The following is a 27,322-nucleotide window of genomic DNA, read 5'->3' as shown; positions in this document are numbered from 1 at the left end:
CCTTAGACTTTAAAACATGTCATTTGTTTATTACACATACAGTGTGTTTGCTGCATAAACTGCTGGTACACGTTGCAGCTGTGAGATTGAGGGAGCAATCTGCTGGACAGCAGATGTCCCCTTCCTTGGTGGATGGTGAAAGACTAGCAATGACAAACTGCCTGGCTTTGTGTCTGCACTGAATAGCAACACAGAACTGTGATCTTTTAAACTGTGGCTGAGAGGATAAAGTGCAAAAGTCAATGCAAGGCTGTGAGCATCTAGGTAAGTGCTAAGTGAATGCGTGCTAGGAGAGTGAGTGAGCAAATCTGCACTGCAGCCTGGTCCAGTGTGAGCTAGAGACCTGCCCTTCTGTGCGAAGTGTTTCATTTTAGTTTGTTTCAGTCAGTGTTTCATTTTATGTCTGTTTAATTTACTAACCATTTCAAATTTTCAACTCTATGGTTTGTGATAATAATAGTAGCTGGCTAGAGAATTTAATGGGTCCTAATGTCAGTGGGAATACCTCTCAATTTCTTGAAAGTTGATTTATATCTTAAAAAATGATTGAGCGGTCAATCTGAGACTCTACTAAAAGTATTTGCTAGCTGTAATAAAATCATAATTGTTCATTTGTGATTTTGCAACAAATTTGACCAGAAGAAATTGCCATCCAGAATGGACTACTTTGACTAAGAAGTGAATGTTGGAGAAGAATTTTTATATAAGTTGAGTATAAGACCATAGCAATAAGTGTAAGCCATTTATTCCCTTCAGCCTGTATCCCAGAGCTTTGCTCAATATGCCTTTAAACCTGTACCTATCAAAAATACATGAACAGAAGTGAAAAGGTGGCAACAGCTCAGAGATTTATCAATATGCCAATAAAATGTGCAACCAATAAAACTGGCTCAAGAAGCGTTGTGATGCCAAAATGTATTTATAAATAAAGATTTGCTCCATTTTTCATTACTATCAGCAAATGAAAACAAAAATTAAATGAGCTCTGTAAAAGATTTCACAGAATATTGATGTATGGAAGTACAGGAATGCCTGAATGCCCATTTAGAGGACAATATAGTAGTATGTTGGTCTCTAAGTGTAATGCTTGCTAAATGGAAATGCAGTCCAGAAAGAGGTTATAACAATCCCGTAAGCTGCTTACTAAAGACTTCCATCATGACCATAAATTTGCAAACATTAACCCTGTAAAGTATATATCAAAAAATCATAAAAATGCCACAGTCAGATTATTAGTCAAATTATCAAGTATAAGTCACGTAACACCTACACAGGACAGTGATTTACAGCCAGTGGCTTTTCAGTGTTTCCTAGCAACGTTTTTACAAAGTGGCATTGACAATGGCTGGGAGCAGTTCATCAGTCCATCAATTCAACCTGAGAATAATATGCAGAACAAGAAGTCCTGTTTGTGGAAACGAGGAATGGTGAAAAAGATAGACAATTTTTATCCTAGCTACATAAATATTACATCCCATAGCTTACTGAAGTCAGAATTTTTTTAGATCAAAGTAATAAAACAACTCTACATTAAGCAGTGCATTAAACAAAACCCTGTCTAAAATGTGTGGATATTAATCAACTCAACCATTTTCTTGCATCACATTTTTATATCAAATTAATTTGTCCACACATAATAGAAAGATTGACCTGTTTAATGTAAACGGATTGTTGATAGTAGACAAAAGAATCTTATGCAAGTATAGGTTAAGCATTCATCTGTTAATATTTCACAGGGAACTTTCCAGCTACTGTTGACAAACCAGAAAACCATAACTGATACTTAAGGAAGATTGCTTCCTTGTGCTCCATATATATATATAACAAAGATATTTGGAACAAAACCTAATAATGATGTTGTGACACAGGAGATATCTTCCCTGTGCTCCTAAACAGAGAAGACTATGTTTCCAAGCTTTGAAATTCATTCTATGTTGCAGATGTTGAGGTTTACATCGCAGAAAACACTGCTGTCAATACACCAATATATAAAGTTGCAGCAAAGGATCCAGACGAAAATGATGCATTAACAGTAAGTCAGAATATTGTTTGCTTAAAAAAATGTTTTTCCTATTAGGGTATGGTTGCAAGCCCTGAGGAAGGGAGCAGTTTCCCAACTTAAGGAAGTGTCAACATCAAATTGGTGGGCAAATAGACTGCTACGAACAGTCCCATCATTTCACAATTACTTCCCTCCTTCCTGATTTAGGGACAAAATAAATCTAAAAGACTGCAGAACAACTTCATCTTTTTAATTCTGAAATTATAGCTGAACTGCATTTTATTTTAAAAAGCTATGACTTGAATAATAATGCAAAATATTGCAACACTAACAACTGATTTTTTTAATCATGACCACAATGCTGATATTAAGATTATTTTACAAATAAACACTGGGCATTTCATCTGTTGTCAGATTGTGATGTTTATGCAAGTCATTTTAAAAAAAAGATTTAAATCTAATTGTAATAGCTTCAAGCAGGGTTTCCTGTATTTAATGACTTAATGTATTAAAATGGCAACTAGTTTTGGAAGTTACTGCATCTGTAGATGGTGCTGTAGCATAATGTGATGTTATCTAGCACTCCATGACATCCTGTCAATCGTAATAAATACCAAATCAGCTCTGGATAATTGCAACAGAAAATAATACTATTCAAGAAGCACAAAGATCTCAGACAAAATTAGCAACATATATAGCCCTGTAATCAAAATTGGGAAGAAAGTTAACCCATACGAAAAAAAGGGCACAGGTTGACAACTGAAACCATGGCTAAATATGACCCACAGAGAAATAATCCTATAAAACACATGAATAATAAAAGTATATATTAATAAAAGTTTGGAAAATAGTGATTGCCAAAAATGAAAAGATCTGAGCAAATGTCTCAGGAAACAAATCAAGTGCCTGTTAGCTTGGATGTAATTTCAGGCAATGGAAAGATCATGTGAATCTCCAGAAGTGAGAATAATTTAGCAAATATTGGGAAAAAATAACAGAAGACATGCAAACAGGAGAAAGGCCTGAAAATTGAAAGGTGCTGAATTGAAATCAGATGTTCCTCTCATGTTGAAGTAAAAATGTTGACAATTCCTTCCCGTTCCATACCCCAAACTAAAGACAAATCCATTTTGATACCCTCTGAAACATGAAGGCAACTAGCTCCCATGCAGAAAGGACAGCATCTGGATTTCTCCTAGATAATGCCATTGAAGAACAAGACTAACACTGAGAGTGCAGCCTACAGCTATATATGCCACGGAAATACCTTTCACTTAATATTTGCACGGAGCCTCCTCCAAAGTAACCTTCTACTTGCCTATTTTCCAACCTTCCACCCCTCATATTTTTTCTGCATCTGTGAACTAGTTTTACTTAAGACAGTTAATGTGTATGTTTCAGAATTTCTTTCTTTCAGAAATGTTAACTTTTTTTTCAACAGTATTCACTCTCAGGCATCACAGACTTTCAGATAGATTTGGTTGGTTCAATATCTGTAGCCAACATTCTTGATTATGAAAATTCAACAAGGAGGTAAACTGAGTATAATTTAATATGATTTACTTTGATTTGTTTTTATATAAAAATGAATTTATATTCATAAACATCTTATCATAGTTTCTACAAGATATCTTAAACATTAACTATCTATTTAAATTCATGGTTTCATGGAGTAATGTGACGGAGATATTGCATGCTGAAATTAATAGAGATACTTAGAAGAAGTGGAGTGAGCTCAGTCACAAAGACAAAGGGTTGCACCCACACACTTAGTGCATAGGCTAGAGTCGTTTCCATTCTAATTTCTCTATTGTCATTTATTCAAGAATTGAAATTAATAGCTGTGAAACTGATTCAAGTTTTAGCCTGCTTTCTATTTAACTTTAAATCAATGACATCTCTGTTTCTAACCTGCTCACAAGATCATTTGGTGTAGTTCAGTCTAAAATGAAGAATGTCAACAATTTGAATCAAGTTTATTTTGCTTCCATAAAGCTGAACAAGGGCAAAAATTAATAACAGTTCAATTTTAATGAAGTGAAATTGAAAACTGAGTGTAAAGGGCAAATTTCTGATGTTCTATTCTACCCAACTTAATATATAATGGTTTATAGTGAAGGGGAGCAAAATCAAAAATGTTGTAAATGTTATAAATCTAAAACAAGAAGAAAGGAATACAGAAAATACTCAGCAGATTAATCAGTTTCTATGTAGTGAAATAATGGGCAAGATTTTTAGTGACATGAGGAGATAAATCCAGAGGATGGTGGGAGATATATTTTGTGTAGGCAAGGATCTCCCAGTTGGTTTCAAATTGCAGTCCTGATTCCAAAGCCAAAACCTTGCCCAATGTGTTATGTTTCAAATATAATTTTTCATCAGAAAGGAACTCCAGTGCATGATTTCACCTGGAACATAGCGTCTAGAGTAGCTTGGAAGCTGTAGATCTCAAAACAAAATTTGGAAGGCTTGTACTGACATTATACTAGAGTACTCGATGGTTGCGAATTGCTTCTCTCTCCTATATTTGGGGTGAGAAAACAGAGAAATGCCTCTATGAGATAGAGAATAACCATGTTGAGTAGTTGTGGGAGAAAATATAGACAAGAAGTGAAGGCAATCTTTGCAATCTGCCGGAGGACATGCAGAAAAGAATGCATTACTTGATTAGTAATGTCTAGATGAATGTTGAAGGCCTTGTCAGCTACAGTATAATGCTCTGTGTGGACATGATAGTTAGCTTATGTTGTTTGAATAATGGTAAACTGTAAACCTTGTTTGCCTGAATACTTTCCCACAAAAGTCTGGTTAATTTTGTTGACAGATAGTGCTTTGCTGGAAATAAAGCAAAGTATCAAGGAAATATTTAAAAAATTTGTCAACAGGTTATAAAATAGTTGGCTTCCTTGCTATAATACTTCATACTTGGGGAATATCATAGGACTGATACGACAGGACGTTTCTCTTTATTTAATGCTGCATGCTAAGAAATAAAGGCCAACATTTTATGGGTCACATTTTCATAGTGTGTTTGGGAACCAAAGACCTGGGTGAACTCCAGGTCATAAGCTAGTGCCTCAACTGTGGCACTCTTGCAATGTTATTTTTAAAATTTAAATGTTCAAATCTGTCAGGAGGTAAATTTGGTACTCAGTGAGTGGCGCCAAGCTCCTACAGGAGGCAGGAACTGACTGTCTGCTGTCAGCAGCAAAGGCAGGTGGTAGCTACATTGGGACATGCCAGTATCCTCCCAGAAACAGGGACTAAAGTAGGCATCTGTCTGGAGTCATTTGGCCCATCAAAATCATTTGTATTATTAACTTGGAGACGATTTAGAAAAGATTTACAAGGATGTTGCCTGGACTGGAGGGTTTGAGGTATAAGGAGAGGATGGATAGGCTGAAACCTTTTTTCATTGGATTGTAGGAATTTGAGGGATGACCTTATAGAGCCTTATAACATCATGAGGGGCACAGATAAAGTGAATAGCAAAGGTTTATTTTTCCGAGGGTAGGGGAGTTCAATTCTAGAGGTCATTTTTTAGGGTGAGAAGAGAAAGATGTTAAAGGGACCTGAGGGGCAACTTTTCCACACAGATGGTGGTTTGTATGTGGAATGAACTGCCAGAGGAAGTGGTAGATGCAGTTACAGTTAAAACATTTTTAAAAACTTTTGAACAGGTACATGAATAGGAAAGGTTTAGAGGATTAGAGGCAAGTGGGACTAGTGTATTTTGGAAAACTTATGACTTGACGATTCTATGACTCTATAAACCTTTTTTGACCCTGTGGTAAGCCTGACAGCTATGCACTAGACTATTGGATTTGGTAAAAGAAACTATGAACTCGAATATCCATTGAATAGACTAACAATTTCCTTAAGGAATTTATCACCCTGGTGAGAGGGTTTCCCATTCTCTGCTCCCTGACAGCACTTGTTGTTCCAGAGGCACCAGCATTCTGAGATGAACTTCAGGAAGCTGATTTTCATGATGCACCCTCACCAGGTCCCCACTCCAAAGACAGGTTTATTACACTTTTGATGACTTTTAATATTGTAAGATATTTTTCTGGGATTATCTGTTGAGATACACAAATCTGTTGGCTCCTTTACAGTTCCTAATCTACTGCCATTAAGAAGATATTGTTGTAATTCTTGGAGCAAAAAGTACATTACACTTCTCAACATTGATTCTTATCTGGTGTACAAAGTTAAAAATCATACAACATCAGGTTATTGTCCAACAGGTTTAATTGGAAGCACTAGCTTTCGGAGCGCCGCTCCTTCATCAGGTGGTGTCCTGAACGCCGCTCTGAAAGCTAGTGCTTCCAATTAAACCTTTTGGACTATAACCTGGTGTTGTGTGATTTTTAACTTTGTACACCTCAGTCCAACACCGCATCTCCAAATCATATCTGGTGTAGGTTGTCCCAATCACTCAGCATGTCTATTTTTTTTGTAAATTCTTGCTCCTATCTGCTCAGCACGTTGAATATGGATGTACAATTGTATTCCTTTGTCCACGTTCTTGAGATACAAGGAATAATGCTGAGCTCTCTCTCTCTCTCTCTCTCTCTCTCTCTCTCTCTCGAGAGAGAGAGAGAGAGAGAGAGAGAGAGCTCAGCATTATTCCTTGTATCTCAAGAACGTGGACAAAGGAATACAATTGTACATCCATATTCAACGTGCTGAGCAGATAGGAGCAAGAATTTACAAAAAAAATAGACATGCTGAGTGATTGGGACAACCTCTCGAGAGAGAGAGAACGCTACAAGTAGAAATAAACATTAATATGTATTTCAATACTATTCTCAAATGCCAATTACTCTACATCGATTATTAACCACATTTCTGTATAACTAATGCAAGTCATTATCATTTGAAGCTATTTGTTATCAGTGAAGGTGGAGGACACAAATGCTTTGTTCATTGTTGGAACTGTGAAAGTGTTCATCACCAACGTCAATGACAATACTCCAGTATTGTCGTGCATGTAAGTGTCCAATTAATTTATGAACTGCATTGCATATTGTGGTGTATTTTACTGGACTGTACTATTGGAAAGCAAAATGATTGAACAATAGCATGTTTCAGAAGTTCAAGTGCTGCCTACCATTGAAATTAATCATGTGGACACAGTCTGCAGTTTGCACCTAAATTTTCAAGTTAACTGGCGAGGCTGGCTGGTGGCAGGACTGCTGTGTCAAAATTGGCCCCATTATCCCTTCAACTGGAATAAGGAGAAACATGTTTGGTTAAGAATGACTGAGGTTAAACATTTTGGAAATTCCCATGAGCTTTCAATGTTGAAATTTCAACTGGTCATTGTTCTGATGATAAGTCTCAAGTTAGCAAATAGTCTATTTAGTTACATTTTAAGCTGGAGGATGTTTCTTCTTTTGTTCTGGTTAAAATGAAGAATGGCTGTGCTGAGCATTGAAAATTCTCCAACTTTTTTGTATCCAGATTTCCCAAACGCATTACAGCTCTGGTTAGAGGTAAGATGAAGTTTAACCCATGCCAGCTTAATAATGTTCATATCACACAATCTCAGAAGAACATGCTGAATACATGGCCAAAGCAAATCCCATGTTTCATAATTATACACAATTGAATACTCCTTGTAACATTCAAATACTAATGAACATTGAGCTTTTGGGTGGCTTTGTCTTGCAGCTAATGACTATTATGTAAAACTCATTGCATATAAGCTTTGAATCATCTTTCTTCCTGGCTGAGAGGATTGCGTTCTGGTCCACTCTGCAGCCAGGCAGTGTTTAATTTGTTTATCTCATCAAATCACAAGAAGTTTTGTGTGCCTGGTTTTTGCTGCTGGGGTGCTTCTCTTTATCAGGGAGTAAAATTTCAAGTTCTCTTTAGCACCAAATGTTTTTAAGTTTTATGTTAAATTTATACTGGAGCAGATGAATTATCAAGGTCTCAATAGCAACTTTAATTTATGTGGTCCCTTTTATGTAAGAAAATGTTCCAAGGTACTTCATAGGAGCACTGTAAAGAACAATGTAATACCTAGGCACTTAAGATGAAATTAGAGCATCTGGCCAAAAACTTGCTTCATATCATAGAATCCCTACGGTGTGGAAGCAGGCCAGTCAGCCCATCAAGTCCACAGTGACCCTCTAAAGAGTATCCAACCCAGATTCTGTAACCCTGCAATCCACCTAGCCTGCACATCCCTGGACACTATGGACAATTTAGCATGACCAATCCATGTAACCTGCATGTTTTTGGACTGTGCGAGGAAACCGGAGTATCTGGAGGAAATCCATGCAGTCACAGGGAGAATGTGCAAACTCCACACAGACTGTTCTACAAGACTGCAATCAAACATTTGTTCCTGGCGCTGTGAGGCAGCAATGTTAACCACTGAGCTGGTTCATGAAGAATCCTTTAGGGAGCATCTTAAAATAGGCTGAGGGATTAAGAGCAGCAAAGATACAGAACAGGAGCTCTGTGGACAAGCCATTCCAATCAATGATAAAGCAATATAATTGTGCATGCACAAGAAGCAGGCTGACCATTACTCAGTGCTTTTTCTGCCCAACTGCTATTCTCTCTCTCTGGGCTCCATCTCCACCTAGTAGTTACTCCTGCCCTCTCTCCCCACCCCAGTTTCAGCATATATCCAACCTTTTCCTAGCTACAATCAGTTCTGACTAAGGATCACTGAACCCTAAATATTAACTCTGCTTTCTCTCCACAGATAGAGCCAGACCTATAGAATTTCTCTAGTAATTTATATTTTTTATGTCAGAGAGTTGTGGTGCTGGAGGAGGTTCCAGTAAGTAATGGCATGTTGGGTTCTGCTTTGTCTAAACCCTCACTGGATTGCAGACAATGAACACAAATAATAATTTTGTTAAAACATCATAGAGTCACATTTTCCCAGATTTGAATGATATGGGAAACGATGAGACAGTTGGGAAAATATGATGAAATTGGAAAAATTAGATTTTTATTATTGAGAAAAATGCAATTAGAGTCATACAGTCATAGCGATGTACAACTCGGTCCAACTCGTCTATGCCGAGCAGAATCCTAATCTAATATAGTCCCATTTACCAGCACTTGGCCCATATCTCTCTAATCCCTTCCTATTCATACACCCATCCAGATGTCTTTTAAATGCTGTAATTGTACCAGCCTCCACTACTTCCTCTGGCAGCTCATTCCATACATGCACCATCCTCTGCGTGAAAATGTTGTCCCATACATCCCATTTATATATTTCCCTCTTACCCTAACCTATGCCCTCTAGTTCTGGACTACCCCACCCCAGCGAAAAGACCATGTCAGTTTATCCTATCCATGCCTGTCATGATTTTTTAAACCTCTATTAGGTCACCCCTCAGTTCCAATGTTCCAGGGAAAACAGCCTCAGCCTATTCAGCCTCTCCTTATTGCTCAAATCCTCCAACCCTGGCACATCCTTGTAAATATTTTCTGAACACTTTCAAATTTCACAACATCATTTTGATAGGAGGGTGACCAGAATTTCATGCAATATTCCAAAAGTGGCCTAACCAATGTCCTGTACAGCCGCAACATGGCCTCCCAACTCCTATACTCAATGCTCTGGCCAATAAAGGAAAGCATACCAAATGCCTTTCTGCAATCAAATTTTGAATGGTGAGGTGAAAATCGCACTAGTGAGCAGCAAAAATAAACATTGGCATGCCATTAGTGCCTAATCTCACCTCTGATATAAACTTTGCTATTCTCCCAGGCGCTGGATAGAAATCAGAAGTGACAATGCAGCTCACTGCTTGCTCCTCTGAGCTTCCATCTGGGACAGCAGTTCCAACCATCTCAGGGCATGCTCCACACAGGCAGTGAATACCTGCAACAGCCCTCTCAATAGAAGTTGACATCAGATGTGCACCAGCCTCACCACTTCATCATGGCACATCCCTGACCCACTAACGGCTTTCTACTTCAGTATCACATATTGGAGGGAAATACCCTTTCATTGTAATGCTACTGCTAGGAGGCAACCCGCACCAAGCAACCCCACCGCCCTGTGGCTGAACAGTTCAACACCCCCTCCCAATGAGAGGTCCTGGGCCTCCTGCATTGCTAAATCGTTACCACCCGATGCCTGGAGGAAGAATGCTTCATATTCCGCATTGGGACCCTGCAACCACATGGGATCAATGTGGATTTCAACAGTTTCCCTCCCCCACCACTATCCCAGTCCCAAGCCTCCAACTCAGCACCACCTTCCTGAGCTGTCCATCACTTTACCCAGCTATCTACTCTATTTCCTCTCTGACCTATCACCTTCTCCCTCACCTTCATCTACCTATTGCATTCTCAGCGACCTTCCCTCCAATCCCACTCCCCTTCCATTTATCTCTCAGCCCCTCAGCCCACAAGCCTCGTTCCTGATGAAGGGCTTATGCCGAAAAATTCAATTCTGTTGCTTCTCAGATGCTGTCTGACCTGCTATGCTTTTCCAGCACCACACTCTCAACTACCAGGAGACAACTGCCCATTTCATGAATTAGACCAGGATACATCTCAGCACTCCTCGCTTGCTCGCTTCATGGCCACTCACTTTGTGCCCGCTGGGATGTTTGTAGTAACTCTGCCTTGCCTTTACCTCTTCTGCATTTGTACCCTCCAGCAGAGCTTAAAGGCTCACAGTCCTTCTATCTTGCTGAACGATTGAGTGCAGACTCAAAACCAAGCAGATTGTCTTAGCTTAAAAATGTGTTGCTGGAAAAGCGCAGCAGGTCAGGCAGCATCAAAGGAGAAGGAGAATCGACGTTTTCATTCCTGAAGAAGGGCTTATGCCCAAAACGTCGATTCTCCTTCTCCTTTGATGCTGCCTGACCTGCTGCGCTTTTTCAGCAACACATTTTTAAGCTCTGATCTCCAGCATATGCAGTCCTCACTTTCTCCTAGATTGTCTTAACTGTCAGCAGTGATCGGTCAAATGGATAGACATGTTGCTGTATGGCGCAGTTCTACATCAATGTCATGCTTCTAGCATGTGCTGAAGCCTTACAGAAGAACATAAGATATAGGAATAGTATAATGCAATTCAATCCCTTGAACCTACTCCGCCATTTAATGCACTTATGGTTGACCTCATCTTGACCTCCACTCCACTTGCCTGCGTGCCTGCTCCCCATAGTCCTTTAACCCATAACTAATTAAAAATCTGTCTCTCTTCCTTAATTTTATTCAATGTCTTGGAATCCACTGCACCTTTGAGTAGTGAATTCCACAGATTCACAACTCTTTGAGAGAAGTGATTCATCCTAATCTCTGTTTAAATTTACCTTCCTTTAGCCAAAAATTATAACCTCTCGTTTTAGATTGCCTCACAATGGGAATCAGGAGGAGAAAGTGAGGACTGCAGATGCTGGAGGTTAGAGTTGAGGGTGTGGTGCTGGAAAAGCACAGAAGGTCAGGCAGCATCCGAGGAGCAGGAGAATTGCTGTTTTGGACATAATCAGGATTCCCAACACATGCTAGAAGCATGTCATTGATATAGATACAATCTTATGAGTGCTTTGTATACTAACCTATTTTTATGTCTATTCCCTTTGCAATGAATGCCAAAATTCCCATTTGTCCTCCTTATTGCCTGTTGTACCTGCATACTAGCTTTCTGTGACTCATGGGCAAGGACACCCAGATCCACTTGTACCAAAACATTTTGAAGTTTCTTTCTATTTAAATGATGATTACCTTTTTTATTATTCTGATCAAAATGGTTAACCTCACACTAATCCACGTTAAACTGTATCTGCCAAATTTTGGTCCATTCACCTAATTGATCTATATCCATTATAAATGTCTGTTCCTTTATTGCAGCTTACTTTGTCACATATTTCAGTATCATCTGTAAATTTGATTATAGGATATTGGTGTTTACACAATAAACACACTGAAGGCGAATCAGCCATGTGGCCGTGTTTCAAAGTCAAAAAGGAGTAATCCTTAGTCATGTCATGCAAAACAGCCTTCAATCAAGAGCTACTCGTGCAACAAAGGCAATGTCTGATCTCAGAATACGGGCTTGTCTGATATTGTCAATTAGCCACTTGGAACATTTAGCCCCAGGGAGTCTGTACTACTGCACTCCAGGGAATAGGACACAGTCTGCAGGTCCAGTGCAACCAGTATGGGGATTTGTTATTTCAGTCAAAACTACACAGATATCAGTCAGGACCCAGCCACTCCTCAACTGGGGCTGTCCATCCAAGTCGATCAGGGGTGTGGCCCATGGTAAATCCTGGGAATTGGAATTTAGCATCAGCCACTGCAGTGGAGAGAAGTTGTGCAGGTCAAGTGTGGGGTTGGAAACAGCATGCTGGGATGCAGAGGGAACAATAATTGTAAAAGGGGAGCAGCTCAATATATAAGGTTGGGAGACAATAGTGCATTGAAGGACATGGTTTACTGTGGGACAGAGCTCATTGACAGTCACCACCTCTCCTGGATTTGATAGGAGACTGTGCAGCATGATGGTTGGCATAGTTTGAGGCTCAGGGATAATATTCCAGCCTCTTCAGGTACAGTATGTGATTCACTACAAATTATTCGCTTGACTTATCCCTTGCCTTCTTCTTATCTCTAGAATCACCTCAGTGTGAATTTTAATTCTGCCCACTTGGCAGAAACTGGCTCGGTAATTAATTAAAGTTCATTTAAATGACTTGTGCTATCTGATTCCTCAGATTTTTGATTCTTAATAATATTTCTGAGCAAATCGCTAAGCCAGCAATCCAAATCTGGCGGAGTCATTAAGTATACAGATTTGGGTCCTGTCACCTTTGCTTTCAGGTGAAATCCTTCACAATAGGGTTCGCAACTAAAGAGGCCTTTGACAGTAAGTTTTCACTTCCCTTTCTGAGGGTGAGATGGTATGGGCAAGAAGAGAAGGGAAGTTTATGTTTGACCTAAACTCTCCTTTACTCTTGTGAAACACTGTTCTAAACCTTATCTGCACACAAATTGAAATTTTATTGAGTAACCATCAGCTGCCCTATTCTCCCAAGCCTGGTACAGGCATGGTGCTATAACATGTGTTTTGTTAATGCAAATTCACTGTAACATGATTGACAAATTGGCGACACTGTTTCTAAAGTACAAACTTTTAAAACGTGTGTTGGCTGTAAGACGATTACATCGCCAACACTTTAAGTGCTGTTTCTAAAATTCGATTTTTGTATGCGAAGTCGCACAAGAACACAACCATTGTGTTATAGAAGAACTACCTGTATTTGCAATCTGTAAACTTTTTTTGGAAAAGTAGGGAAGCTGAGAGGCAGAGTGCAATTGGGGGCCAAAGGCGGCCTCAGTCTTCTGCTGGAAACTGAGCAATTAAATTGCCAGCAAAATTTCCTGCCTCACTCAGGTTAAGTCACTCAGCTGGCCAGCTGGTTTGCGAGGCAAAGTGACACGAATAGCATGGGTTCAATCCTGCAATAGCTGAGGTTACTGTGAAGGACTTCCCTCTTAACCCCTCCCTTGTCTGAGGTGTGGTGATCTTCAGGTTAAACCACCACCAGTCATCTCCCTCTAATTGAAGACAAGCCATATTATCTAATAGGGCCATAGTGACTTTACCTTTTATGGTTAATTTCTAAGAGACAAACTGCAAAGAACAGTTGTGTATCAAGTCAATTTATTATTTGGTTCTGAAAATGCATTGCATGCAGATAGTCAAGATTAGTTTTCATGTAGAGAGGAACCTCGATTATCTGAAGGACATGGGCGGGGAGTATTTTGTTTGGTTAATTGAATTCTGGATAATCGAATGCCGGATAACACAGTTTAGCCAAGCATCGGGACCTTGGGATCTTGCTGGATAATCCAATATTCGGATAATCGAATGCCAGATCATCAAGGTTCCTCTGTACACTATTTTATCTTTTAAATCAGTAAACCCAGTATATGGTCTAAGGGATTGATATTATCATTGAGGCTTATCATGGACCATGTTGCAGAGTGGTGAAAAATTAAAAACATCGTGTATTAATATGCGGCTTTAAAATGAGCCGTGCTTTCCTTTGTTGCAGTCTGACTAACTTTATATTATGTAGTTTCAAAAATAGGATTAATGGCAAAGAAACTGATTTTGGAGAAACATCGGACACGGGGCAGACAGCAATTATAGACTTAGATGAAGAGCTTGCAGTTGGAACAGTCATTGCAACTTGCATAGCTACCGATGCTGATGATATGGGTGACATCACTTACCAACTCGAACCTGCAAGCAATTATTTTGCCGTTGATAAAAGTAAGTTATGCCAGTAATTGATGATTGCCATTCTGAATTTGGGTTTGTGGTCTAAAAGTACTGATTAGCATTCTAAGAACAATAGTTACATGTACAATCTGTGCTAAGTAACTTTTTACATAAAATGTGCATTTATAAATGAAAATTTTCATTTTACTCGTTCACCAATGCCTGGTACAATAATGATGTTTATACATTATGTTGTTTAATCCTCTTTTCTCCTGACCATCCCCTTAACTGTGACCCAGCAGTAATGATGGAGATAGTCACACATGTTGGTGAAACTCAATTCCCTCCTCTGAGATGTGTTTAAAGTGGGGAGTTATTTACCTGGGTTGGAGGATGACGGGTAAGGAGTCGATTCGAAGGTGGCCATACTGCCCCTTTATTAATTGAGATCTTTAAATGAGCAACTCACATTCCTTTAAGAGCCTCATTGTATTGTGGCTGGTATGTCAGCATTGGATATGATAGTCACCCTACAGGAATTGCAAAAGCGAGCCCTGTTGACTTAATTTATTGAGATATTGGCATGGTTGGTTAGACTAACATTTATTGTCTATCCCTAATTGCCGTTGTGAAGGTGATGATGAACAGAATTGTTGAATCATTGCAGTCGTTACAGTATAGGAACACCCATAGTGCTGTTATGAAGGGAGTTCTAAGATTCAGTGAAAGAAAGGTATGATATTTCCAAGCCAGTGTAGAGCGCGCCTTGCAGGGGAACCTGCAGGTGGTAGCATTCCTATACATCTGCTGCCGGTGTCCTTCTAGGTAGAATACATTGTGTGTTTGGAAGATGCTGTTGAAAGAGCCTTGATAAATTGCTGTAGTGCATCACATATAAAGTGCTATTGTGTACTGGGATGGAGGAATTAAATGGTTAAAGTATTGGTTGGGTTGCTAATCAAATGCGTTACTTTATCCCAAATGTCGTTAGGCTTCTTGAACTGCACCCATCCATGTAACTAGATTATATTCAATCACACTTCTGAATTATGCTTTATTGATGGTGGACAAGCTTTGGGAGGTCAGGAAGTGAGTTACTAACTGTAGAATTCATAGCCTCTGATCTGTATTTATTTGCTTGAATGTTCCTCGGGTCCTTCATAATAAGGCACAGTGTCCAATTGAGATTCTTGGAATATCGAATGTACAAGTCATTAAGAACCATCCTGTTAATCTTGCTGCCAATACTTCTCCCCTCTCAATCAAACTGAGACGCACAACACCCATCTTGCCCTCACTCCTCTGTGACCTGAGGCCCATGACTATCCTGAGTCTCTCCCTAGGCACAATGTTGGCAAGCATGACCACTCCCAGTGACACTGCCAACAGTTGCTAGCCTCTGAGGATGGGCAGCACGAAAGGGATTGATGCCTCAGGTAAGTGTAATCCTGGGGAAGTCCTGCTGCTGGTCACTCAAGTGCCCATCCAGTGTTTAATTCAGTGTATCTTCTCATTAATTACCTGCCTCACCCCTAATGCCATTGTCTAGTCCAATTCTAGCAGCATCTTACTATGCACTGGAACAACACACTGCTGTCAGAATATCTGGAATTGACTGGCATCCTTATCACTGGCATCATCTTTAAAATTACTTTTGTATACCTGTACAAGCAGCATTATCCAGGAGCTGACTGGCATAATTCCTGACATTTGCATCAGGCATGACAGACAAGGACAGTTTGGTGCCCGCTTTGTGGGCAGGAATCTGGTAGACCTAGGGTTGCAAACATGGGACATCCTCTTCTCTGAGGGCAGCAGATGAAGCCATGGCAACGTACCACAGCAGCCTTGTCTGACATTGCCACTGGAATCAGTGTAGCTGACTGCAGCAATGCCCATAACTGTAGCAGAATGACCCCTCTCCATCCCACCCATGTAAGTATCACCATTTTCTCTCTGATATTTCACTCTTACACAGTCTCTGTTACTGTCCCCACCTCCCACCAAGGCTCATGCTCTACCACTCTCAGTATTGCAGGCAACATGTTCCCCACTCACTCTCACCCCATGCCCTGATACCACTAACTTTATATGCCTTCATTTGCTCAGGGCACCTCTTGTCCTGCACCATTAGTAACAGCTGTGTCATTCACTTTCATCTCCGGTAATACCTGCCTCTCATTCCAAGAGTCAAACAGCTTACAGTAGGACAAAATGTATCCAGATGGGTTGTAGGCTACCTGATACTTGGCTCCTCACCCTTTATGTGGAGAGTGTTCTGACTCAGTCCACCCCAAGTGGCTGACTGACTGTGTCCATGCTGGACTGGTAATCAGACACTGCCCATAACCAACTGTGCTGGGATCTCCTAAGTGAAGTCTTGACTTGACTCAGGCCTGCTGACAACTGTGACCTTCCTGGCTCTGCATCTGCACTAAACAGCAAGATCACATTACTATGAGCCTGGTGTCTCTGGCTGAGGGGCCAAAGTACAAAGAGACAAGGCAAAGCAATGCAAGACTAGGATACTGTGAGAATCCAGATAGGTCAGAGTGAGTAAGGATAATGTATCCCAGAGATGCTACCCGTCCAATCCATGAGTTAGTTGCATGTCCCTATTTGCACAGTGTCATAGACTCATAGAATAGAAACCTAATAGTGTGGAAGTAGGCCATTTGTCCCATCAAATACACACCAACCTTCCACAGAGCATCCCACCCACAGCCAACTCCATCCCTGTAACTCTGCATTTCCCACCTAGCCTACACATCTTTGGACTGTGGGAGGAAACCAAAGCACCCGGAGGAAACTCATACACATGCGGGGAGAATATGCAAACTCCACACAGTCACCTGAGGCTGGTTTGACCATGCTAAATTAACCCATAGTTTCCAGGGATGTGAAGGCTAGGTGGATTGGTTGTGGTAAGCAGGGGGATATTGGGGATAGGCTAGGAGGTCGGGTCTAGTTGGGATGCTGTTAGGGGTTTGGTGCAGACTTGATGGGCTGAATGGCTTCTTTTTGCACAGCAGGAATTCTGTGGTAGTCAGTAGCAACTTTGAAAAAGGCAATTTTCAATCAGCAAGTAACAAATTTTGGAATGTGAATAAAATCAGTTACATCAACCCTGTTATAAGTCATTGTGTTTTAACTGGACAGAGAACTTGTTTACATTCTGTCCTTTACTTGCCTGGTAGTAATCCAGGAGGTGTTGGTATCTCACTGATTACATTTGTCATGGTTGTCAAAAGAAACCAAAGTTTCAACTTTGCTTACTTTTCAGATACTGGAAGTGTTATGATTTTATCCCAAATGGATAGAGACTCATATAGATTTCAATCAGTTCAAACATTCTCTGTTAAAGCATGTGACAAGAACAAGATGTGCGCAGATATTCCTGTCAGAGCCACCATCCTTCCGATTAATGACAACGCTCCGTTTTGTTATCCATCTGTTTACAGGTAAGTTGCTTACAGGTGTACGAGTCTTTACTAGACCGTCATGGCCGAGCAATAACTTCCACATTCTATTCTAATTGTTCAAATGAATTCTACAATATTTCCACATCCACATTGTGTTGTGCGGTTTTAAAGATTCACAGCATGGTGGATTTGCTACTTAATTCAAAAGCATGAGGGCTGAATTTTTCCCCTTCCCTGCATTACAGAGTTGCCTTAATGTCGTTAACCTGTACGTGAAAACTCTTTTTTTCTGCAATCTTGGTGTAAATACTTTAAAAGACATACAAAAATATGTGAGGTTTATTTGAATGAAGATAGTTCATTGAGCACACTACCATTTTGATGCACCAAATGTTCCTTTTTACTGATTTTGTCATAACTTTTTCCAAGTAAAGACACATCATTCTAAGATTCAGGGATTGCAGCCTACAATGCTTGTAGTGACTGTTTAAAATGACACAATAAAGTATTTTTGTTCTCTCTCACTGTGTGATGAAAAGTAGTTTAAGATTATTTTTATAGCTACCATTACATACTCCCATTGATAGACCAACAGAGGTTTGGATTCAAAATGACATCAGGATGAAATGAAAAAGTGAACTTGAGGAAGAAGATCATGCATAATCTTATTGAATGGCATAACAGGCTAATAGTAGCATAAGCCTTATTCCTGCTCCTGGCCATCCCTGGCCAACTTATATATAGGAATTGTTAATATAAGAACTTGAAGAACGCTTATTCGTTGATAATTTGGAGTGGGAAAGATGCTAAAGGGAAAAGGAGCGAGCAAACAACAGCAGGAAGGACACTCCCTGGCAGCACCGGGTATGCTATAGGCTGCAGCAGCCTGACAGACTCACAGGAATTGGCGATGGGATGGCGAGACCTACTGTGAAGGTTGAGGTTGCGATTGAGGAGATCCGTGCCCAGGTCCAACCCATTGTGACCATGCTGCAAAAGCATAAACGGGAGCTCCAAGTCCTCTGGGAGTAGCTGGAGGAGGTGAAGGGTCAAACCACAGCCTCGGAAGCAGCAATCAAGTCTTCTTCTGGTCGGATCCAGGTTCTGGAGCAGCAAGTGTGGGCCTTACGAGACCAGATCAATAACCTCGAAAATCGAGGTCGGAGGACGAATCTTCGCATTGTCAGGCTCCCAGAGGGTGAAGAATGTGGGCAGCCAGTCAGCTTCTTAGAAAACTGGCTGCCGCAGTTCCTGAGCTTTCAAATTGAGTTTGGAGGGCTGCAGATTGAAAGGGCCTATCGGATTGGAGTGCACAAGTCTGGGCTGGTACAACTCTCCTGCCTGGTCCTAGTGCACTTCCTCACATACAGGGACAAGCAAAAAGTGATAGAAGCCTCCAGATCACTGGGAAAAGACCCACTGCACTGCTGCACAAGGGTCAAAGATCACGTTTTTCCAGGATTTCTCGGCTGCTGTAATTCGAACGAAGAAGTCCTTCAATAAAGTTAAAATGAGGCTGAGGAACCTGGGCATCCAGTACTCCATAAGGTACCCAGCTGTGCTCCATTTCAGCCATGAGGACGCAGTTTATACATTTGACTCAGTGGATAAAGCAAGAACTTTGTAGACACTTTAAAATAGACGGATTTAATCTTCGTCTTCTCTTCCTTCTTTCCCTGTATTTTCCCTTTTTACCTTTTTTCTCTTTACCTAATAATATAAGAAAAACAAAAAAAAATTGGAGTATGTTGTTTCTATTATATTTTTATAACTGGATTTTATCATGGGAAATTTTGTGGGTGCCCTTTATTGTTTTCCCTTTTTTTTGTTCGTTTTTTCATTTAGTCACAAGGAGGGGTGACATGGAGCCGGGGATGGGCAGAGTGCTTATCCTGACTTTGTCTTCTTTTGTTGACTTAAGGATCACCTCCTTGCCTAAGTCCGGGCCTGAAGGAGCTGTGCAGGAGGGGATGGGTAGGGTGAGTGCTCCAAATCAGTCAGGGGGAGAGTCTCCCATTCAAGGTTTAATAGTTGGTTTTCTTTGTAGGTTTTTGGTAGCAATAGATGTTTGTAATTATGATAGAGTGGTTTTTGTAGACACAATTCTGTGACTCTATGAGTCTTCATTTACTTGTGCTTGGTGCATTGCAGGCAGGATTCTCTCTCCCGGGGCTTTGAGTGTCTCTGAAAGGGGATATGGCTAAGTGTCTTGTTAAATGGTGCACCTGGAACATTAAGGGAAGTCATTTGCCTTTTAAGAGGAAAGAAAAGTGCTTTCTAGCCTTAACAGGGAAAGAGTTAATATTGCCCTGTTGCAGAAAACCCATCTTGTCAATGGGGAAAACCTGAAGCCATAACGGGTGTGGGGGGATGGGGGCTGGGGGGTGGTCATGATTGGGTATTCTTTTCAATCTTTACTAAAAGTAGGGCTGTCACTGTACTTATCCAGAAAAATCTTTGTACACATTATTAGAACAGGTGAAAGATGAGCAAGGGCATTTTGTGATACGTAAGGGCCTGATACATGGGGAGGTGAATGGCATTTTAAATGTTTATTGTCCTCCAGCGCATCCCCTCAAATTTTTGATTTTGATTTTGATTTGCTTTTTCTAAGTTGAGTGCCTTTAGAACACATTATTATAGGGGTGTATTTCAATTGCCTTTTGGATCAGACAGTAAACAGGATGACTTGTAGGCCCCTGACTATCTCTTCACAGGCCAACAGGTGATTGACTTATGTGAGGAGTTGGAGCTGGTGGATATTGGCGATGTCTTCACCCTACTGGCAGGGACTTCACCTTTTTTTTACAAACGCTCATAAATGTCACAGCAGGATTGATTTTTTTTGGCTCCCTTAACCCTTCTGGATTTGATTACAGGTTGTAAAATTGGGAACATAGCTATCTATGTATATTTGACAGTATATTTGGAGGTTAAGGCCAAGAGTGAGGGGCTAAGTTTGCAGCATTTGCATCTGGATTCTTTTCTCCTTAAGGATTCCAAATTTGTGGAATATATTTTGAGTTTCAGGAGTTTTTGACTATCAACTCAGGCACGGCTAATAGTCCATCTATGCTATGGGAGACTGCTAAGGCCTCTGCTATGGGATTAGCTATTTCCTATTCGGCTAGTTGGAAACAACAGAACGGGGAGCAGCAGCGGCTACTTGAAACGCGGCTGAAAGCTGCTGAGGTGGCACATATTGCAAGGCCTTCGGTGACCAAACTACAGTGGATTACGGCCCTCTGGGCTGCCTTGGATTCAATACTGACGCAAAACACAAAGAAAGAACTTGAGTATGGGGATAGGCCAGGGAAGTATTTAGCGTATCTGACTAGGAAAAAACATGCACCCCAATCCATTACTACAGTTAGAGACAGCGCTGGGGTCTTTACACACGATGCCAAAATGATTAATGAGGCTTTTTGGAGTTTTTACTCTGAATTGTATCAGTCTGAAGGTTGCGAGGATAGGACGGCCAAGATGGAAGCCTTTTTTACAAGCCTGAACCACCCGGGAGTAACCTTGAAATTGGCCTCTCTACTTAATGCCCCCTTGACAGTTCAGGAAATACAGGAGGCAGCTAGGCAACTTCAGAGTGGGAAAGCAGCCTGGCCCTGATGGTCTCCCGGGTGAGATTTATCAGGAGTTTATAGGAATTCTGTCAGGGTCGATGTTGGAGATGTACAATCACTCCTATATGTATGAATGCCTACCAATGTCTTTGAGAAAATATTTCCCTCAATCTTAAGAAGGGGAAGGTTCCTGAGGATTGTGCCCCAGACAGACCCATCTCTCTATTATACTCAGAGTTTTAGATTCTATCTAAGATTTTGGTGCTGAGTTTGGAAAAGGTGTTGCCCCATATTGTCAAAGATGACTAGACAGATTTTATAAGGGGCTATAGATCCTCTAATAATAATTGAAGGTTGCTGAATATGGTCCAAGTTTGTCAGCAACGATTGATCCAGGGGTTGGTGATTTCCTTAGATGCAGAGAAAGCATTGGACCCAGTGGAATGGCCGTATCTTTTTTATGTCTTAGAGACTTTGGGTTGAGTGGGGTCTTTGCTAGGTGGGTGGAGGTTTTATATCACCACATCTGGCCGCAGTCATCACCAATGGAGTGAAGTCTGGGAACTTTATGATTGGTAGGCGTAGTCGTCAAGACTGCCCCCTTTCACCATTGTTGTTTACGTTGGTGATAGAACCGCTGGCAGAGGCCATTCATCAGAACATCCACATAACCACTCCGGAAGTGGGATCGAGGGCACACACGATTATACAGTATGTTGATGATGTCCTACTGTTTTTATCAGACACAATTATCTCTGTAGCCCATTTGATACAATGTATTAATTCATCTGGGGCTATTTCAGGATATAAGATAAACTTTGCAAACTCGGAGGCTATGCCTTGGGGGACTTCAAGGAAGTGCCAGAGGTTGAAGGTAGCCCTAGGTTCCCCTTTAAGTGGTCACGGGCGGGTTTCCGATACCTAGGTATTGTTATTACCCCCATGTTCAATCGGTTATTCCGGATTCACTTTGCTCACCTGCTCGACAATATTAGGCGGGATCTCCAGAAATGGGAGGCTCTTCCAATTTAGTTGTTGGGCCAAATAGCCTTTTTCTTTGTAAATATATTTATTAGCAAATTTTCTCACTTTACAAACATATAAAATTATTGAAAAATACAATGAGTAACAAATATCAGTATAATAAAAAGAAAAAACCCTGCAAATTACAATACAACTACTGTCTACTAACTATTAACTTACCCTATAATACAAAACAAACCCTAACACTGTGCAAAGCAAACTAATAAATAAGTAAATAACTAATAAATAAAACAAAGCAAAAAAAACCCCAAAACTAAACAAAATACAGAACAGCTATGCTCGGCGCAAAGCTCCCAAACAAAGGAACGGGAGCATTGTGTATATACCCATATTAACTCAGGAGACCCCCTCCAGGGCCCAGGGCTTGACAAACCTAACCATCCTGGTTAAACAAATACCCTAGTTAAGATAACTGACAAATCTACATCCAAATAACTCAAGTAGGGCTGCCATGTCTTATAAAAATGGTCTGTTGTTGGTGCACCATGTTTGTAAAAAGTCCAAGGGAATGTGCTCCATAGTTAATTTCTGCCATCCCAGCAAGCCCAGTGGGTTCTCAGACACCCAATTCATCAGAATATTCTTCCGTGCACAGTATGCATGAGTATTAAATAGTTTCTTCCCATGCCTGTCTAAAGATGGTAAATTCGGTAGACATAAGAGGAGAGATATCGGGTCTACTTTGACTTCAGTCCTCAATACCCTCCCTATCTCTCTCGCCACAGCGCTCCAATAAACACGGAGCCTGTGGCATGTCCAGAAGCAATGAGTAAGAGTACCTACACTTATTTTACATTTGGGGCACACTGAAGATGCCCCTTGTTTAAACTTTGCCAGACGGTCTGGTGCCTGATGAGGCCTGTGCGGAACTTTTAACTGCGTAGTGCATGTCCTATTACAGCTTGAGATCTTTCGAGCACTCTCCCGTATGTTTTCCATGCTTCAGAAGAGATCTCCACTCCTAGCTCTTGCTCCCAGACCTCACATAACGGGTTAATATCCTGCCAGGCCCTGACACCCAGCAGGCGATAGAGAGGCACTAACCGAGAGGGTGCTTGTGTATCGGGCTTATAAGGCTTAGTGAGAATCGTAGTCTTCTTCTGGATGAAATCCCTAACCTTAAAAAAACAGAAAAGGTCTCTGCTGGGTCACCCGTATTTGCAGTTCAGTTACTCAAAAGACATCATAACCTTCCCCTCAAACAAGTCTCCCAAACTAGAAACTCCTCTCGCTGCCCATAGTTTGAACCCTGAGTCCATCACCCCTGGTCGGAACCCTGGCATGCCAACTATAGGTGTAAGTGGCAAAGTCTTGGATAAAAACCCTCACGCTGTCACATCGCCCTCCGTGCCTTGACTGTACTAATGACAATGGGATTCTGGCAGTGGCCCATAACTGTCCTCATCTTATCCATGAACAACAGGTTAATAAGAGGGCACTTTGCCTGGGAGGCCTCAATATCCAGCCATATTGAGTTTGGATCGTTTCCTACCCAATCACAGACAAAGGACAGCAGGGAACTCAGTTGATACCTCCTGATGTCTGGGAAATCAACTCCTCCCCCTCGAGGCAACTGCAATTTAGTAAGTTTGATAAGGGGCCGCCCACAATGCCAGACAAAGGAACCAAACCATCCCATAAGCTTTTGCAGCGTTGAGCTGGGAAACATAGGGAGCATACGCATGGGATAAAGCAAACGAGGAAGAACATTTATCTTAACGAGAGATATTCGGCCCAGCCATGAGATTGGAAGAGCCTCCCATCTCTGGAGATCTCATCTAATATTGTCGAGCAAGTGAGCAAAGTTAGTCCAAAATAACAGATCAAACTTGGGGGTAATAAAAATGCCTAGGTATTGGAACCCTGCCTGTGACCACTTAAAAGGGAACTTAAGGCCATCTTCAACTTCTGGCACATCCTTAAGGTTCCCCAAAGGCATAGCCTCCAATTTTGCAAAGTTGATCTTATATCCTGAAATAGTCCCAAACATTGTATCAAATGGGGTACTGAGGTCATCGGGTTCGATAAAAACAGAAGGAAATCATCTGCATACAGTGTAATCTTGTGTGCCCTTGATCCCACTTCTGGAGTGGTAATGTGAATGTTCTGATGAATGGCCTCTGCCAGCGGCTCTATCACCAACGTAAACAACAATGGTGAGAGGAGGCAGCCTTGCCGACTACCCCTACCAATCCTAAACTTCCCAGACTTCACCCCGTTGGTGGTGATGACTGCGGCCAGAGAGTGGCGATATAAAACCTCCACCCACCTAGCAAAGACCCCACCCAACCCAAACTGTTCTAAGACATAAAAAAGATAAGGCCATTCCACCGCGTCAAATGCTTTCTCTGCATCTAAGGAAATCACCAACCCCTGAATTGATTGTTGCTGACAAACTTGGACCACATTCAGCAACCTTCTAATATTATTAGAGGACCTACGGCCCCCTTATAAAGCCTGTCTGGTCCTCTTTAACAATATGGGACAACACCTTTTCCAATCTCAGCGCCAGGATCTTGGACAGAATCTTGAAATCTGAATTTAATAGAGAAATGGGCCTGTATGAGGCACAATCCTCAGGAACCTTTCCCTTCTTAAGAATTAAGGAAATATTAGCTTCTCTCAAAGATAGTGGTAGGCATTCATGCATATATGAGTGATTGTACATCTCCAACATTGGCCCTGACAGAATCCCTATAAACTCCTTATAAAACTCACCTAGAAGATCGTCAGGGCTAGGCTGCTTTCCCACTCTGACGTTGCCCAGCTGCTTCCTGTATTTCCTGAACTGTCAAGGGGGCATTAAGGAGAGAGGCCTGTTCCAACGTTACTCCTGAGAGATCCAGGTTCTTAAAAAAAGTCTCCATTTTAGCTCTCCTGACTTCGCAACCTTCAGACCAATACAATTCAGGGTAAAAGCTCCGAAAAGCCTCATTAATCTTTTTAGCATCGTATGTAAGGACCCCGGTGCTGTCTCTGATTGCAATAATGGATTGGGGAGCACGCTTTTTCCTAGTGAGGTATGCTAAATACTTCCCTGGCCTATCCCATATTCGAAGAGCCTTTGTCTCACAAAAGCAAGTTCTTTCTTTGCGTTTTGTGTCAGTATTGAATTCAAGGCAGCACGGAGAGCCGTGATCCGCTGTAGCTTAGTCACTGAAGGCCATGTAAAATGTGCCGCCTCAGTGGCTTTCAACTGCGTCTCAAGTAGACGCTGCTGTTCCTCCTTCTGTCGTTTCTGGCTAGCTGAATACGAAATAGCTAATTCGCTAGCAAAGGCCTTAGCAGTCTTCCATAGCATAGACGGACTACTAGCCGTGCCTGAGTTGATAGTCAAGAATTCCTGAAACTCCTTCAAAAAGAATTTGGAATCCTTAAGGAGAAAAGGGTCCAAACGCCAGTGCCACAAACCTAGCCCTTCACTCTTGGCCTTAACCTCCAAATAAACCAACATGTGATCAGAGATAGCTACATTCCCAATTTTACAACCCATAATCGAATCCAGAAGGGCCGACGGAGCCAGAAAGAGGTCAATCCTTGTGTGACATTTATGTGGGTTTGAAAAAAAAGGTGAAGTCCCTGCCAGTAGGGTGAAGACATCTCCAAATATCCACCAGCCCCAACTCCTCGCATAAGTCAACTACCTGCTTGGCCTGCGAAGAAATAATTGGGGGCCCACAAGGCATCCTGTCCATTGTCGGATCCAAAAGACAATTAAAATACGCCCCCCTATAATAATGTGTAATGTTCCAAAAGCACTCAACTTAGAGAATGCACTAATCAAATGTTTGAGGGGATGCGCAAGAGGATAGTAGACATTTAAAATGCCATAACCTCCCCATGTATCAGGGCTTTAAGTATCATAAACCTTCCCTGCTCATCTTTCACCTCTAATAATGTGAACAGAAGATTTTTCTGAATAAGTACCGTCACTCCCCTACTTTTAGTAGTAAAGAATGGAAAGCATACTTGGTCATAACCCCCCTGTTGTAATTTCAGGTATTCACATCATCAAGATGGGTTTCTGCAACAAAGCGATATCAACCCTTGTCCTCTCAAGACTAGAAAGCACTTTTTCCCTTTTAACAGACTTCCCTTAATGTTCCAGGTGCACCATTTAATAATAAGACCATAAGACATAGGAGTGGAAGTAAGACCATTTGGCCCATCGAGTCCACTCCGCCATTCAATCATGGCTGATGGGCATTTCAACTCCACTTACCTGCATTCTCCCTGTAGCCCTTAATTCCTTGTGACATCAAGAATTTATCAATCCCTGCCTTGAAGACATTTAGCGTCCCAGCCTCCATTGCACTCTGTGGCAATGAATTCCACAGGCCCACCACTTCTCTGGCTGAAAAAATGTCTCCGCATTTCTGTTCTGAATTTGCCCCCTCTAATTCTAAGGCTGTGTTCACGGGTCCTAGTCTCCTCGCCTAACGGAAACAATTTCCTAGCGTCCACTCTTTCCAAGCCATGTATTATCTTGTAAGTTTCTAATAGATCTCCCCTTAATCTTCTAAACTCCAATGAATACAATCCCAGGATCCTCAGCCGTTCCTCATATGTTAGACCTACCATTCCAGGGATCATCCTTGTGAATCTCCGTTGGACACGCTCCAGTGCCAGTATGTCCTTCCTGAGGTGTGGGGACCAAAACTGGACACTTTACTCCAAATGGAGCCTAACCAGAGCTTTATAAAGTCTCAGTAGCACAACGGTGCTTTTATATTCCAACACTCTTGAGATAAATGACAATATTGCATTTGCTTTCTTAATCACGGACTCAACCTGCACGTTTACCTTTCGAGAATCCTCAACTAGCACTCCCAGATCTCTTTGTACTTTGGCTTTATGAATTTTCTCACCGTTTAGAAAGTAGTCCATGCTTGTATTCTTTTTTCCAAAGTGCAAGACCTCGCATTTACTCACATTGAATTCCATCAGCCATTTCCTGGACCACTCTCCCAAACTGTCTAGATCCTTCTGCAGCCTCCCCACTTCCTCAGTACTACCTACCTGTCCACCTAACTTCGTATCATCGGCAAACTTC

At 41.3% G+C, this 27,322-nt stretch overlaps 2 protein-coding genes across 5 annotated transcripts in view; one reads left to right on the top strand and one right to left on the bottom strand.

Moving 5' to 3' along the window:
- Positions 1-27,322, bottom strand: part of LOC122559053 (putative uncharacterized protein C3orf49) — a 115,549-nt gene that overhangs the window by 45,386 nt on the left and 42,841 nt on the right. The window lies entirely within an intron of this gene.
- LOC122559259 (protocadherin-19-like) lies at positions 205-14,204 on the top strand. Its single transcript, XM_043708640.1, has 6 exons — positions 205-264; positions 1,941-2,032; positions 3,444-3,535; positions 6,888-6,995; positions 14,083-14,146; positions 14,187-14,204. The coding sequence occupies exons 1-6, from the start codon at positions 243-245 to the stop codon at positions 14,202-14,204; spliced, it is 396 nt and encodes a 131-aa protein (XP_043564575.1). The 5' UTR covers positions 205-242.

The sequence above is a fragment of the Chiloscyllium plagiosum genome, chromosome 18 (genome assembly GCF_004010195.1).
Source record: "Chiloscyllium plagiosum isolate BGI_BamShark_2017 chromosome 18, ASM401019v2, whole genome shotgun sequence".
Lineage (NCBI taxonomy): Eukaryota > Metazoa > Chordata > Chondrichthyes > Orectolobiformes > Hemiscylliidae > Chiloscyllium > Chiloscyllium plagiosum.
The sequence above is the reverse complement of the archived record's forward strand: the minus strand, read 5'-3'. Positions and strand labels throughout refer to the sequence as shown.